Source organism: Phasianus colchicus, chromosome 2, assembly GCF_987193195.1.
Source record: "Phasianus colchicus chromosome 2, bPhaCol1.hap1.1, whole genome shotgun sequence".
Taxonomy (NCBI): Eukaryota; Metazoa; Chordata; class Aves; order Galliformes; family Phasianidae; genus Phasianus; species Phasianus colchicus.
In genome coordinates, this window is record NC_143437.1 from 54,253,428 (window position 1) to 54,266,283 (window position 12,856).

Genomic DNA, 12,856 nt, shown 5'->3' on the forward strand with positions numbered 1-12,856 from the left:
CATTCAAAAGCTGACTTATCACAAATGCTATCAAATCCTCAGAAAGAGAGAACTGCTACCAAATGAGTGGCATAGGAACCACAAATATGGTACCCAGGAATGCATTCAATTCAGACTGATTGAGCTTCAGGCTAAATATTTCAGACCAATCAGACAGGCTTTGTCTTGAAAAAGCTGCATCAGAGCCAGCATCTTCCAACAACTGGAGATGTGCGAGACTGAGGGAATCAACATGAAAAATATTAGTGGAACATGAAAGATTATCACTAGGATTTTGTGAGAGTCTGTTTTCATGCTTGAAAGTGGGACTGATAGACAGCAACACTTAACTGAGCTCTTCATGTTACATTCTCACTTTCCTGAGCTAACCATGTCCCAGTTCAAGATTTCAGTTATTTCACACTTTTCCCATAAAAATCAACAAGTTTCTAAAAATAACTTCCTCTCACACTCTGGCCTCAATTTATTCACAACCAGTTCATACCCATAAATTCTTTTTCTACCCAAATAAAACACTGTTTATTCTTGCTGTTTTCCCTAAAGGTTTGTGGGTTTTTGTTGTTGTTGTTTTGTTTAAAAACAAAGAAACAAAAATCAAACGCTTCTGCTTTTGTTTACTGAACCTGAACAAACCAGGCTCTATCAGAATTCTACAACAAAACTGAAAATATTTCAAAGACCGTAACAGCTCCAAACTATTTTTAATGCACTCTCATGAAGAACAAAAAATTAAATCAGAATCATGTTAGGTGACACTTCAAGGGGACATGGCCATTGAAACTATTTCCTCAGGATTCTACTGTAAACTTCTACATAGTCTAGAACCATCTTCACTGGTACCTCCTATTAGTGACAGCTTCTTGCAATAAATGCACTCAGGCAAATATTTTTTCCAGAACTGGCTCTCCTAGACGCTCCAACTGCAGAGCAAAACTACCTTATCTTCCAGGAAAAAAACCTTGCTCTGTCCCAGGACACTCTTTGAATAGTCCACTTTACCCTGTACTTTCTGCATGACTTCTGTCCTAAAGCTCCCTCCCAGCTTCAAGTCTGTAGAAGTAGGAATGAAGTAGTGCTATTTTCTATGCTTATACTGGCTTTTTTTCTGGGATAGAGTTAATTTCCTTCATAGTAGACCACATGGTGTTGTTTTTGGGGTTTGTGAGGAAAACAGCATTGATAATATGTTTTAATATATATATATAAATAATATGTAAACCACTGTTTTAGCAATTAATGAACAGTGCTTGAACAGCACCAAGGTCTTTTCTGTTTCTCATGCTGCCAGTGGGTAGGCTAGGATTTCAGAAGAAGTTAGGAGGGAACACAGCCAATACAGTTGATCGCAGCTGACCAAAGCAATATCCCCTACCATATGGTGTTGTGCTACGCAGGAAAAGCTGAGGGGAAAGAAGGAGAAAGGGAGCAGAGGAAAGAACTATGGCACTTATCTTCCCAAGTACTCTTAAGGCAAAGCTCAATTACATTAACCTTAAAGAAAATATATATTTTTTTTCCTAGATAAAGCCTCACACCACCACGTTGTGCCTCCATATGGATCACTTCCTTTAACAGTATGCCCAATATCTCATATGCAGAGCTAAGTAAATTTGAAGTTACATCCTTACACTTCCCAAACAAATCTATCCTTACTCTTTGAGAGAGAAGCTTCTTATTAAAAAACATTAGCAGGCATTTCACAATTCAGCAGTGTACCAGTTTCTTCCACAGCTAGCATCTCTCAAGTGGTAAGAATTTACTGATGCATATAGCTATTTGTCCAATTAAAAGAAAGGTAAACTCTTTTAATTTTATACTGTCAAATACTATAGTGCCTTTTTGTTTCTCATGCTATGCTGCTGTTTTCTTTCACAATTTCAAAAACATTCACATCCAGTGATACTGAAAAAAACGTGGAAAAAAACCCTGCAAATAGATAATACAGCTTCAGGATCTTTTATTAACTTCTTCACCACTTCACTCTAGTTTCTGAGCAACTAAGCATCTGTAAGGTAAGGCTTTCTGAGGACCACACAGAGGGCACAGGGCCACATTTGGAAGACTACGTCTCCATCTCACGTTGAAAGTCAGGAACTCCACCTATGTGTAGAACATTCCAAGCTTCTACAGAATCAGCAGCCTTCACTTGCACCCTAAATTCTGAACACTGTTACAGAAAAATGAACATCATTGTTACATCCACCAGAAGACAGACACATCTTCTGTAGTATTTTTTCAAAAGAAAAGCCTAAATTTCCTTGACGCCCACTACCTACTAACATAAACACACCCCACTCTTAAGCCATACCTGCATCCCTGCAAGAGCCTGCTGGGCCAACTTCATGCTCTTCGATTCCAGAGCCAGTTGGAGAGGAAGGAGACACTTCTCCCTGAAGTAAAAATAAATAAGCAAATAAATGTGAATGGGAACAATGGAATTAAAAATAGTATTCAAAAAATCCCAAACAATGTTCCAGAAGGTCTGTATCACTGTCCATAAGATAGTAATTGCATACAGTAAACAAGGAGAGCTTCAAAACAACTCCATGAGGCACTTTTCCCCTCTAAAGAAAGCTGGCATATGTCCTCATGTATTTTTAAGAATGGCCTTTTAAAGTGAAATTCCACAAAATACTTCTCAATTGTTAGCTTTCTGTGTGCATAAATGAATGTGCAAAGCACAAAAAGGAGATTCACAGATCACTACTGATTCTTCATCTCAGCATTATAAACATAAGTACTTCAGTCACTTGATTTTTATTTCGTATTCAGACTGCCAGAAAAGTTGTTTCAGACCCAACTTCTTATTGGTCATGTTTTGGTCTATGGCCTCCTTCACAGTACAGTGTGTCCTGCCATATTAGCAGCCCACAACCATAACTAGTGTAGACACAAGGAAATGGAGGAAAAAAAATAAATAATGGGGGATTCAGGTTGGACGTTAGGAAATGCTACTTCTCCAAGACTGTGGTCAGGCACTGGAATGGGCTGCCAAGGAAGGTGATGGTGTCACCATGCCTAGAGGTGCTCAATAAACATTTAGATGTTCTACTGATGGACATGGTTTAGGAAATACTGGTGGGAAATATTGGTGATAGGTGGATGGTTGGACTGTATGATCTTAGAGATCTTTTCCAACCTTGGTGATTCTACGATTCTATGAAATGTGTACACAAATGTTTACACGTGAAATAGCATGTGCAAGAACTATGATTAAACTGCACTTTGATTATAGAATAACACAAACTTTTGCATGTTAAAATAAACCTCTGGCTCAGGTAGTAGTTTAGATGCTCTTGACTCAGTACTCAGACCCTGGATTTTTCCTGTTTGGAGACCAAATCAATGTTGCCTGGAGCTGTGGCTGCTGCGACTTCTCTCTTTATTCCTTGTTCTACATCAGTGAGGGTTTGCAGCATCTGGAGAACACTTAGCAACCGTAAGCCCTTTTAAGCCAATCTTGCTCACTGGCAGGAAATACATTCCCAATTAGAGATACTTAGCCCATGTCTGACTGCAGTCTTCCTGAAGATCTACAACACTTCATTAGGTCATATATCATAAAGGCACTTATCTTTACCCACAGAGTCTAGTTTTGCACTTCTATAAACAAGGTTTGCATATGGCAAACCATCCTGTGCCAGCCCTTGAGACTCTTAGCTCTCCAAATGTCAGCATCATACCCCAAAGAGCCCCTTTGGAATCACCTGCGTGAGTTTTCCACTGTTAGAGACAAGTGTATGGAGGGCAAGAAGGAAAAGAAGATATCTAGTTACCTATTTTCTTGCCTAAATGCAAACTAAATAGTCCTGACCATCTGGCGCATGCTTCTGTGTTAAAATCTCAATGTATTCAAACTCACCCACCCTGGTATTCTCAAAACAAAATCAGAATGTTTGATCTCTAAGAATACCAAAATGAAGTTTTCTCTCTTTTACTCTTCTTTTCTGTGAGCTGCCTTTGACCTGAATTCACTTAGTTTCAGTTGACCAAAAGTTGAGTTATCTGTCAAGAAGTATATAAAAATAAAATTGATCAACTCTTTTAGAATTCTTAAGGAACAAATTCTGATAAATTAAAACACACTATGCCATGGTGTATAATCTGCTTCTTTTGCAAGTTCTCCCTTCATAACTAACTAAGAAGTTCTAGGTTAGAGCAGTAATCGCTACAGTTTCAGACAACTGCCAAAGCTACCTAAAAATCATGTTTTGCCACTGTCTGCCCATAACCTACTAATCTCCCTACAGAACTGGCAGTCTAGAACCTGAGCTTGCCTTTTTGTTTTGTTTTGATTAAATAAAGATGGGGTTACCAAACACTGGCTATTTCAGCTTTGAAACTCCTTCAGCAAATCCTGTTTACAGCAGAGACTGAATATCCACTCTTAAAATCAACTTTGTATTGGGTGGATTCAGTTGGTATTCCTTTCTTTTCCTCCACCTTGTCCCAAAAGGGACACAAATCACTAAAGCTACCCTTAAAGAGCACAGAACTGCTGTACGCTCCTTGAAATGCAGCTCCACCCTCTTTAATGACAAATTAAAGATTAGAGTCACAGGCATGGCTCTGTTAAGCAATCTAGTAAGCTTCTGTACTTGACAAAGATCTCTTGAGACAAATCTGCAGTTTTTCTGTGTTTGTAAGTTCTTCCCAGTTATGGGAACTTGTAAAAGACCATCTGGCGTAACACCAAAAGCAGCTTTTAAAATAATCCTGAATGGCACAGATTACTAAAGAACTCTAGAGTAGACTCCGTGTGCATCTCAAAAGAGGCTTATAACAAAAAGGTAGTCAATTTGCTTCACTCAGAACACTCTGAGAAATGGGTAGGCACAAAGCCCAATTTTCTCACAAAATCCTCTCTTGAATCCTTCCTGAAGAACTTTAGCTAGAAAGACCATTTAAAAAACCATAAGTTTCACATCTAAAACAGCTAAAACTATCTTTCCAGTGGGAAATATTTCCTCAAGAGTTCAGTCACTGAGATATACAGAAACTGTCAAAACATCTGGTCCAGGGTTCAGACAGCAATCCTTCAGCCAGTATAGAACTGAGTATCGCCTACACATCTATTGTCTGTTTTGCCCAGACTTGGGAACACATGTAGCACAGAGGTAAATTGTGAGAAATCCCGCTGTGGCATGTCTCTAAACCAGAAAGTCATCTCCAACACAAAGCACATTCAAGCCTACTTTTAAAGTCATCAATATCACCCTCTGGGCAAACTCACATTTGAAATTAGTAGATCGACAGGTGCCAAAACATTAAATGCATTAAGTGGTATTCAAAGAGCCAGAAACATACAAAAAGAAATCTCAATAATGTATAGTACCAACTGCAGAAATGCTAAAACTTAACAGTTGCTCTTGTCCTGAAGAGGTGCAGGTCTAAATATCACATTTCTTTTAGACTTTCTACAGTTCACTGCAACAGTATATAAATATTTGTGGGCATTACTAATGGACAACAAACTTCTTCTTGTATTAAAGTGGATGAGATTGGTAGTAGAGAAGAAAGTCAATGCAGTCCTAAGTCACTGGACTGGATCCAGTTTAGTTTCATTATAATGAAGACAGGTGGGAGTTCCTATGGCTTATGTGTAGCTACTCTGCACATCAGCATGTTGCCTGCCATCTGTCACCACATACTGTAATCAGCAGAGAACAACAAGAGCTGTTTCTTGAGATATTTCCCAAACTGAAGAGCAAAACATGACAAACAGGGGGATGGAAATTAGAACAGATTCAATTAGCAGAACTTCTCATCCTTGCTAAAAATGTTTAATTGAAAAAAATCTAATTAAGGTAGCTGCAGCCTCCGTTCCCATTGTATTCTTTGAGAAAACAAACTGCACTGTCATTTCCTGTTCTTGTTATACACTCTGTCTATAAAACCTTCAGCATTTCCATGCTATAGCGACAAAAAACCTGCAGAGATATCTCATAGTGTTTGATTAGCTTGACTATCTCCCACACTTCAGTTTGATCTGCTCTTTAAATGCATCACCTGCCAGTATGAGAACACGGAAGGACAAGGAAGACAATCCTTAGAACAGGAGATGATGACGTAAATAAACACAGTTGCTCATCATTAAAGTGTATCCTTTAAGAACTAGTTCCAATAAGGTTGTGCAAGGGATAACGTAAGCCATAATTCAGTCTCAGAATGCAATTAAGAAAGGGATTGAGGCTTCCCCTTACACCTTGTAACTGTCTTATAATTGCAGCCTGTTTTGAGTGGTCCCATGGTATCCTGTTTGGATCACATTGCTTACTCCACTGTCTGCAATGCTGCATCAAGTTGATGATACATTCAGCTTGCATAGTGCTACACATGTAAGACACTTCATTTACATGAAGTTCTCAGAATAAACTACTGCACACTGATGGACTTCAAACTTTAAAACGTATAAATGTTTTCTGTTTATGTTACCGTGGGGAAACTAGTTTCACATTGGAATGCCCAAATTTACTTACTGATACACACAAGTGTGTATATACATACAGATGCATACACCATATTAAATCTGAATGAGGTGAGTCAGGTACAACACAGAGGGGGATACAAACACAAAGGGGCACTTTTGATCATTCTTTACCTCTTAGGTTACACATGTAAAGGATGTGGCAAGAGTTACTCCAGAAGAAGGGTTTGGAATAATGATTTTTCAAGACAAAGTAGTTGCAAAGAAACAAAGCTTTCCTAACCCCAATGTTCCCATTATAATCTGGTATAGCACATAAATATAAATGACTATAGCATGAAGCCAGCCTCCTCCCTTGAAAACAAAGAGTGCCACCCACTCTCTTTCCCTGACTCTGAAGCCCAATAAATAAATAAGAGCTTCAAACACTATTTGCACTAACAGACGCTCCTTCATGAGAGACAGCAGCATTTTTAAGTGTGGAGCTTGCAACACACAGAACAGAATAAGCAGAGAGATCCAAGGATGAAGATTCAGTCCTGCTCCTACTTTGGCTGTCCAGAGTTTTGCCACTAGACCTCCATGGTGTGGGACTGAATCTCAAGAGGCCTGTCCACAGTCAAGCAGGAAGGCTGTGACAAGAACAGGTGCGTAATCCACACAACCAGTATCTGGAGAAGCACAGGTGTGTTCTGCTTGAGCTATCCCACTCCTCCACTGTCAGCTTCACAAACTGCAGAATGAGTCATGAGAACATAAATAGCCTTTACATTCAGCATGCTGGGTTAAAACGACCTTTCTAACAGTCGGAGTTTGCCATGGCTCATCAACCCACTTCTTTCCCTGCAGGTCTGTCACAAGGGATGATACAACAGGCCAGTCAAAACAGACTGCCAAAAAGGTCAGAACAAAACAGATGACTGTTTTAAATAAGAGATCATAAAAATCTTTTTATCCTCATTGTAGTGGAAAAAGCCTTCAGTTAGAAGAGAATAATGGCTCATTAATTCAATCTCATGATGAAAATTGTAATGAAAATAGGAAAAGGCACGCTTAACTCTTTCTTGTGAGGGCCAGAATTAGTCCCAGAGCTACCTAACCTCCACCATACTGACTGAGGGGCATGGACACTTCAAATCAAGTATTTGTTACCACCATAGAAGTTATTTCCTTTCATTCAAATGGTGTAATCATATTAGCTTTTGGAAAATGGATTAAAAGGAGATTAAAAATAAAACATCGCTCTGCATTATCTCCCCCCTGAAAATTACATAGGAGAAGAAAAATTCAGAACCTCGGGGCCGATAACCCTAGTTATCAGCATGCAATTTGCATTCCATAGAATAATTCACAACCCCGTCAAAGAACAGATAATGACTTGATTCACTGCCGTTGCTGTTTTCTGATAAGCTGTTTGCTAAGCAGCAGAACAATCATAGCCAGAGTCTGACAGTTTTTAGTCAGAGTAACACTGACAGTCGAGAAGAGCTTCTCAGTCCTGACTGCTTAAAATGAACAGCCACAGCGTGCAACACCATTAACCTCACTTACTCAAGCAGAAAATCTGGTCCACCATGAGAAAATAAATGGTAAATATAAATTCTCAAAATTCTAGACATACTCCCAGCTGTTACCATTAAGTACAGTAAAGAGAAACAAATGTTATCCCCATAGAAAAACCGTGATTTTGTATAAAGCTCCAGCGTGTCAATATGAACAGATGTGCATATAGATGTAGAAACATCTGTAAAGCTTCTCTCCCTGTGATTACTTGAAGAACCTTGACAAAAGACTCCAAGAACAACTCCACTATTCATAACAGAAGTACTAGAAACCTGGAGGAGGAATGGAAAATTAACACATCTTTTCAAGCAGCAACTTTTAGTGAAGAAAACAGATTCTAAATCCTTGCTTGCACTCAAGGTATTTGTTTTTTTCTACTGAAGAAATATGGATATCCCATTCACAAAGAGAATAATAATCAAGCTTAGAGAGATTCGGAGCTTGCAGCATACAAGTACAGGGGTTCACAAGCCTCCACGGCAGGAAGGCAGATCAGATGACTGCAACAGACACTTCTACTCAGGTACAATGTTTCTGACAGTATTTGTAGAAATCTTAGAGCAATAGGATAAAAGACAAAGCTGAAGCCTTCTGATGAGAACCCTACTTTTGCTTTACAAACCAAGGCACAGCATAACCACCCCGTGATGAAGTGAACACATCTCTGGATTGAAGCATGTTGCATATTAAAGAAAACTACGATGGAGGGGAAAAGAAAGGAGGGAAAAAGTCTAAACTTGACTTCGTATAGTTCATTAGTTAGAACTTCAACAATTATTCCATTTGAAATGCTGAATGAGATTATAAGTGAAGACATATTGGTATTAGAAAGGTTAGTTTTTATTATCTACATATTTTCCAAGATTAATGGATTTGCCCAAACAGCAGAAGTACAGGTCTATTCATGGAAAAGGCAAACATAAACAATTAGATCTCCCGTTCAGCTGAGACAACAGAACTCATACCAGCTGTAGTAATTAAATAGCTCAGAACTGTTATTCAGCTAGATGGTGCTTTTAAGGTTTTAAGGTCATTCGCTTCCTTGCTGTACTTGCTAATAACATTTTGATTTCAACACAATGTTCCCAGATAGTAGCTCGATACCATTCTCAATAGGAAAAGAAAAAAAAAAAAAACAACCAACAAATACAGGCACACTGTGTACCTTCCATGAAAGGAGAAGAGAGACAACCAGATTGTACACAATATTGGAGTGGACAAGGCTGAAATAATAAGCAGGGTGCTTCCAGTCTCCAAAAATATCATGTAATCTCTGTGATCCAGCACCACTCTCCCTAAAAAAAAAGATTATTGCTCTTTGTGCATGAAGTATGGGAGATACTGTTCTTAACTCTGATGACACACATCTTCATTATAAAATAATCTGTATCCTTTAGCCGATCTTATTTATTAGCATTTGAATAAGCATACGGATGAGGTGAGTGTCAGATACTCATTCTCAGAGAATACCTCCTTGCCCAAGAGAGAGCACTCTCTGAACTACCTGAGCCTGCAATTCTGAAAGCTTACCAAGGAAAACAGTTCACACAGTTTCAGTGCCACAACTCTTCTTCCACAACCCCAGCCATGTTTCATTATCTAGGGCAATTACCAACAGACTCCTGATTTTCTCACTTTCTTCTCCTTTGCAAGTACTCAGAGCAATCAGATGTTTAAACACACACATGCTGCTATCCCATTATCATCCCGAGGGCAATGTTTCAGTTGTTACAAATTGGACAAATGCTCAAAACTATGACAGCTCTAATCTTTTATTGGTGCTATTCTATACTGAATAGATTACGTAAATCCCACAGTAACTGCAGGCTTTGGCCGCAAATCCAGAACAGACGTTCAAGAAAATCCATAAAAGGAACAAAGAGCCAAAGCAGTGGTGAATATAAAGTTTCACTGCTACAAAGAATGTCAAGAAGGGGAAAAAGCTGGTTCATGAAATAGCAAAAACTTTTAAACAGCATGTATCTTTAAAAACACCAAAACAAACAGACGGATATCACCACACACAAAGAAGAGCTGCAGATATCCCTGTTTACTGCAGGGGAGTTGGACTAGATGACCTTGTAAGGCCCCTTTCACTTCAAACTACTGCGTTATTTCTAAGAGTAACAGAAATAATCTTTCAAAACCCATGTACTTTTCCCCACATTACCAAGTTTATTACCTTCAAGAGCCATAACCCTGGCCGACAGGTGTTCAGGGACTGCTAGATCAAGGGGCCTTACAGCGTTCCTGGAATCATGTCTTGACAGCAAAAATAGATTTGCAAAATAGAAACTGACCCTGTACACTCCTTCCCTCCCCAGTGTTGTTATGTCATTTTTGTGATCCCAGGACAGACACAAAGCTCTGCTGAGACAGAAATACATGCTCACTGCACAAGAAGTAGGGCAAGTTACAGATCTCTGAATAAACATACAGACTGACCAAAATCTTGTATTGCACAGCACTGCACTGCCTTATTCAACACTTGGTCATACATGCATTAGGAATGCAACTTTTTAATCGAGATCAGAGCGTATACATCATTTATATACACAGTGTGAGTTACATAAATGCCCCCAAACTCTGGAACCAGCATGTAAACTGAAAGCACAAGGAGATGCAGCTCAGCAATCCACGCTGCCACTAGAACTTCTTGTCCAGAGGCCATCCAGGCAACTCATCGCACAGTTGGTGAATGCCAGGAAGCAACTCTGTAGCGGCTGAGCAGCATGAGTCATGTACTTAGCAGTCAGGTTCAAGAGGAAAACCTCGGAACAGTAAATGCCAGGTTGTTGTGGCAGTAAGAACAGGAAGCAGTGTTTTAATAAAGAATAAGACAGATGTATGTTCAAAACAACCCATTCCCATCCCCTCCAAAAAAACTATGAAAACCAACCTCAGTGACAGTCATTACTCCCTCTCTACTCGTTTCTCCTAGCCAGAGAAACTGCTACACTCACAAAACACTCCCAAACAAAGCAAAAAAATTCAGTGTACTGCTAAGCATAGATTTTAACAAGATACCAAAGTAAAACCAGCATACAGAAGGGGAAAGATGGCTAAATGAATACTAATTAAGTTGTTCATTTATGTATCCATTAATTTTTTCTCAATTTAGTTATCCAAAAGGTTCTACATGACTAAAAATAGATGTACAATGAAATAAATCATGAACGCCAATGTTTTACCAACCAGCATGCTGATACACTACTTTACAAACTTCAAGTATTTATTTTGTTGTTTTCAAATTCCTACAGAAAGACGCATGCTCTACATTATTATCTTGGCCTATGGCACTCAAAGATCACAGTCTTAGGTGATGCTGTGGACCAACTCTTGAACTACAAACGTTAATAGGATATCACAAATTGCAGCTAAGTTTATATACAAATATAATTTCGATAATCTGCTTTGTAACTCACAAAACCATTATCAGAAATGTCCACTTATCAGATGGGACAGCACACAATGGATAACAAAACAGAACAATCAGCAGATTATCACACTTCCCTACCAGCCACAAGAGATGATAGATGACATACTTCTCAAATGAGAAATGACATCTGCTTGTATTCCTGATAGATCCTCCCCTCTTTTTATATATTCCCATAATAAGCACATGTAAACCTTCACATTTTAGCAGCACTGTTCTCATCAAATAAGTGGTAACTCTGTCTGTTCACTGTTCACCATCCATTTAAGGTTTGATTAAGAATTCTTAAGTAAGAATTTTCAACAGCTCACAGATAAGTTAAAAGTCTCCTTGTAGTTAGGAAAAAGAAAGTTAGGGGTGCTGGAAGGAAAGAAGACCTTCTATGATGTATTTAAAAAAAAAAAAAATCTGTTTTTTTTTTAAATCAGACTTAGAAAATAACTGTAACAACTAATCATCTTCCCTATCCATCCTCATCCAGCAGAAACTATGAGAAACAATGCACAAGATAAAGCAGTTAAGAGAGAAATGAAACGATGAAATGACAAATATTTCTTCAAAATATAGAAGCCAAAATGGATCCAAGCCTTGGTATTCTTTACATGGATGAACTGCCTGCAAAGTTAAGTGAATGGAAGTCTCCCCGGTATTTCACGTTTGGTCATGATCACACCACATTTATAGTTTTTATTATTTGTTGAGCAAATACATGATAGAATTGGTATGCTGTTTTATTTAAGAGTTCATAAGCCACAGCTACTTCTCAGCTTGCCACATGTAAAACTAAATGGCAGAGTAGAACCTCTGATTGCATCCCCAAATTCCCATGACTACAAAAAAATCACAAGTAGAGTAGGTATTTCAGAGGTTACCTAAAAATAAGACTGACTTCCGTTCCTGACTGCTCTTACTGCACTGGCTTCCCAGACTTCACAATAGCCCTTAAAAACTAGCACCAAGATGAGCACATGGACACAAACAGGAGAGACAGAACTGGAAATAAGCTGGCTATTACAGGAGAACTTACTCATCACCAACCTTTCATCTTTCCAGCTCTAATCCCCAGAAACACTCGCTAGTTTTGAGAGACAGATGTGAAATACCAGAGGGATGCAAGCTTTTGCAGAAATAAATGTAGAAACAGCTTCTGACAGAAACAGGCTTATAAACACTCAGCACCTGTGAAAGCCACGGTCTGGATCTCCCTGATTAGGCACACAAAATAGGCGTCTTGAAGGCCTGAGCCTGTACCTTCATTTCATTTAATTATTTCCTGCAATCAATACGTTGAAGGGAAAAGTAAGCATTTGGAAGACTTTTCTGCATCTTCTTTGAAGAAGAAATGCAAGCTATGTTACTTACAGTGCAAAAATGCTTCACTCATCATGTCTCACGACCATTACTTTAAAATCCACAAGGGAAAGTCTGAG

General features: G+C 38.8%; 1 protein-coding gene across 5 annotated transcripts in view; it reads right to left on the reverse strand.

Moving 5' to 3' along the window:
- Positions 1–12,856, reverse strand: part of ARFGEF3 (ARFGEF family member 3) — a 76,412-nt gene that overhangs the window by 57,637 nt on the left and 5,919 nt on the right. For all 5 annotated transcript variants that reach the window (XM_090135720.1, XM_090135719.1, XM_090135718.1 and 2 more), the window contains exon 3: positions 2,309–2,390. In XM_090135720.1, the coding sequence (XP_089991846.1) occupies positions 2,309–2,390 (82 nt within the window). The remainder of the gene's footprint in view (positions 1–2,308; positions 2,391–12,856) is intronic.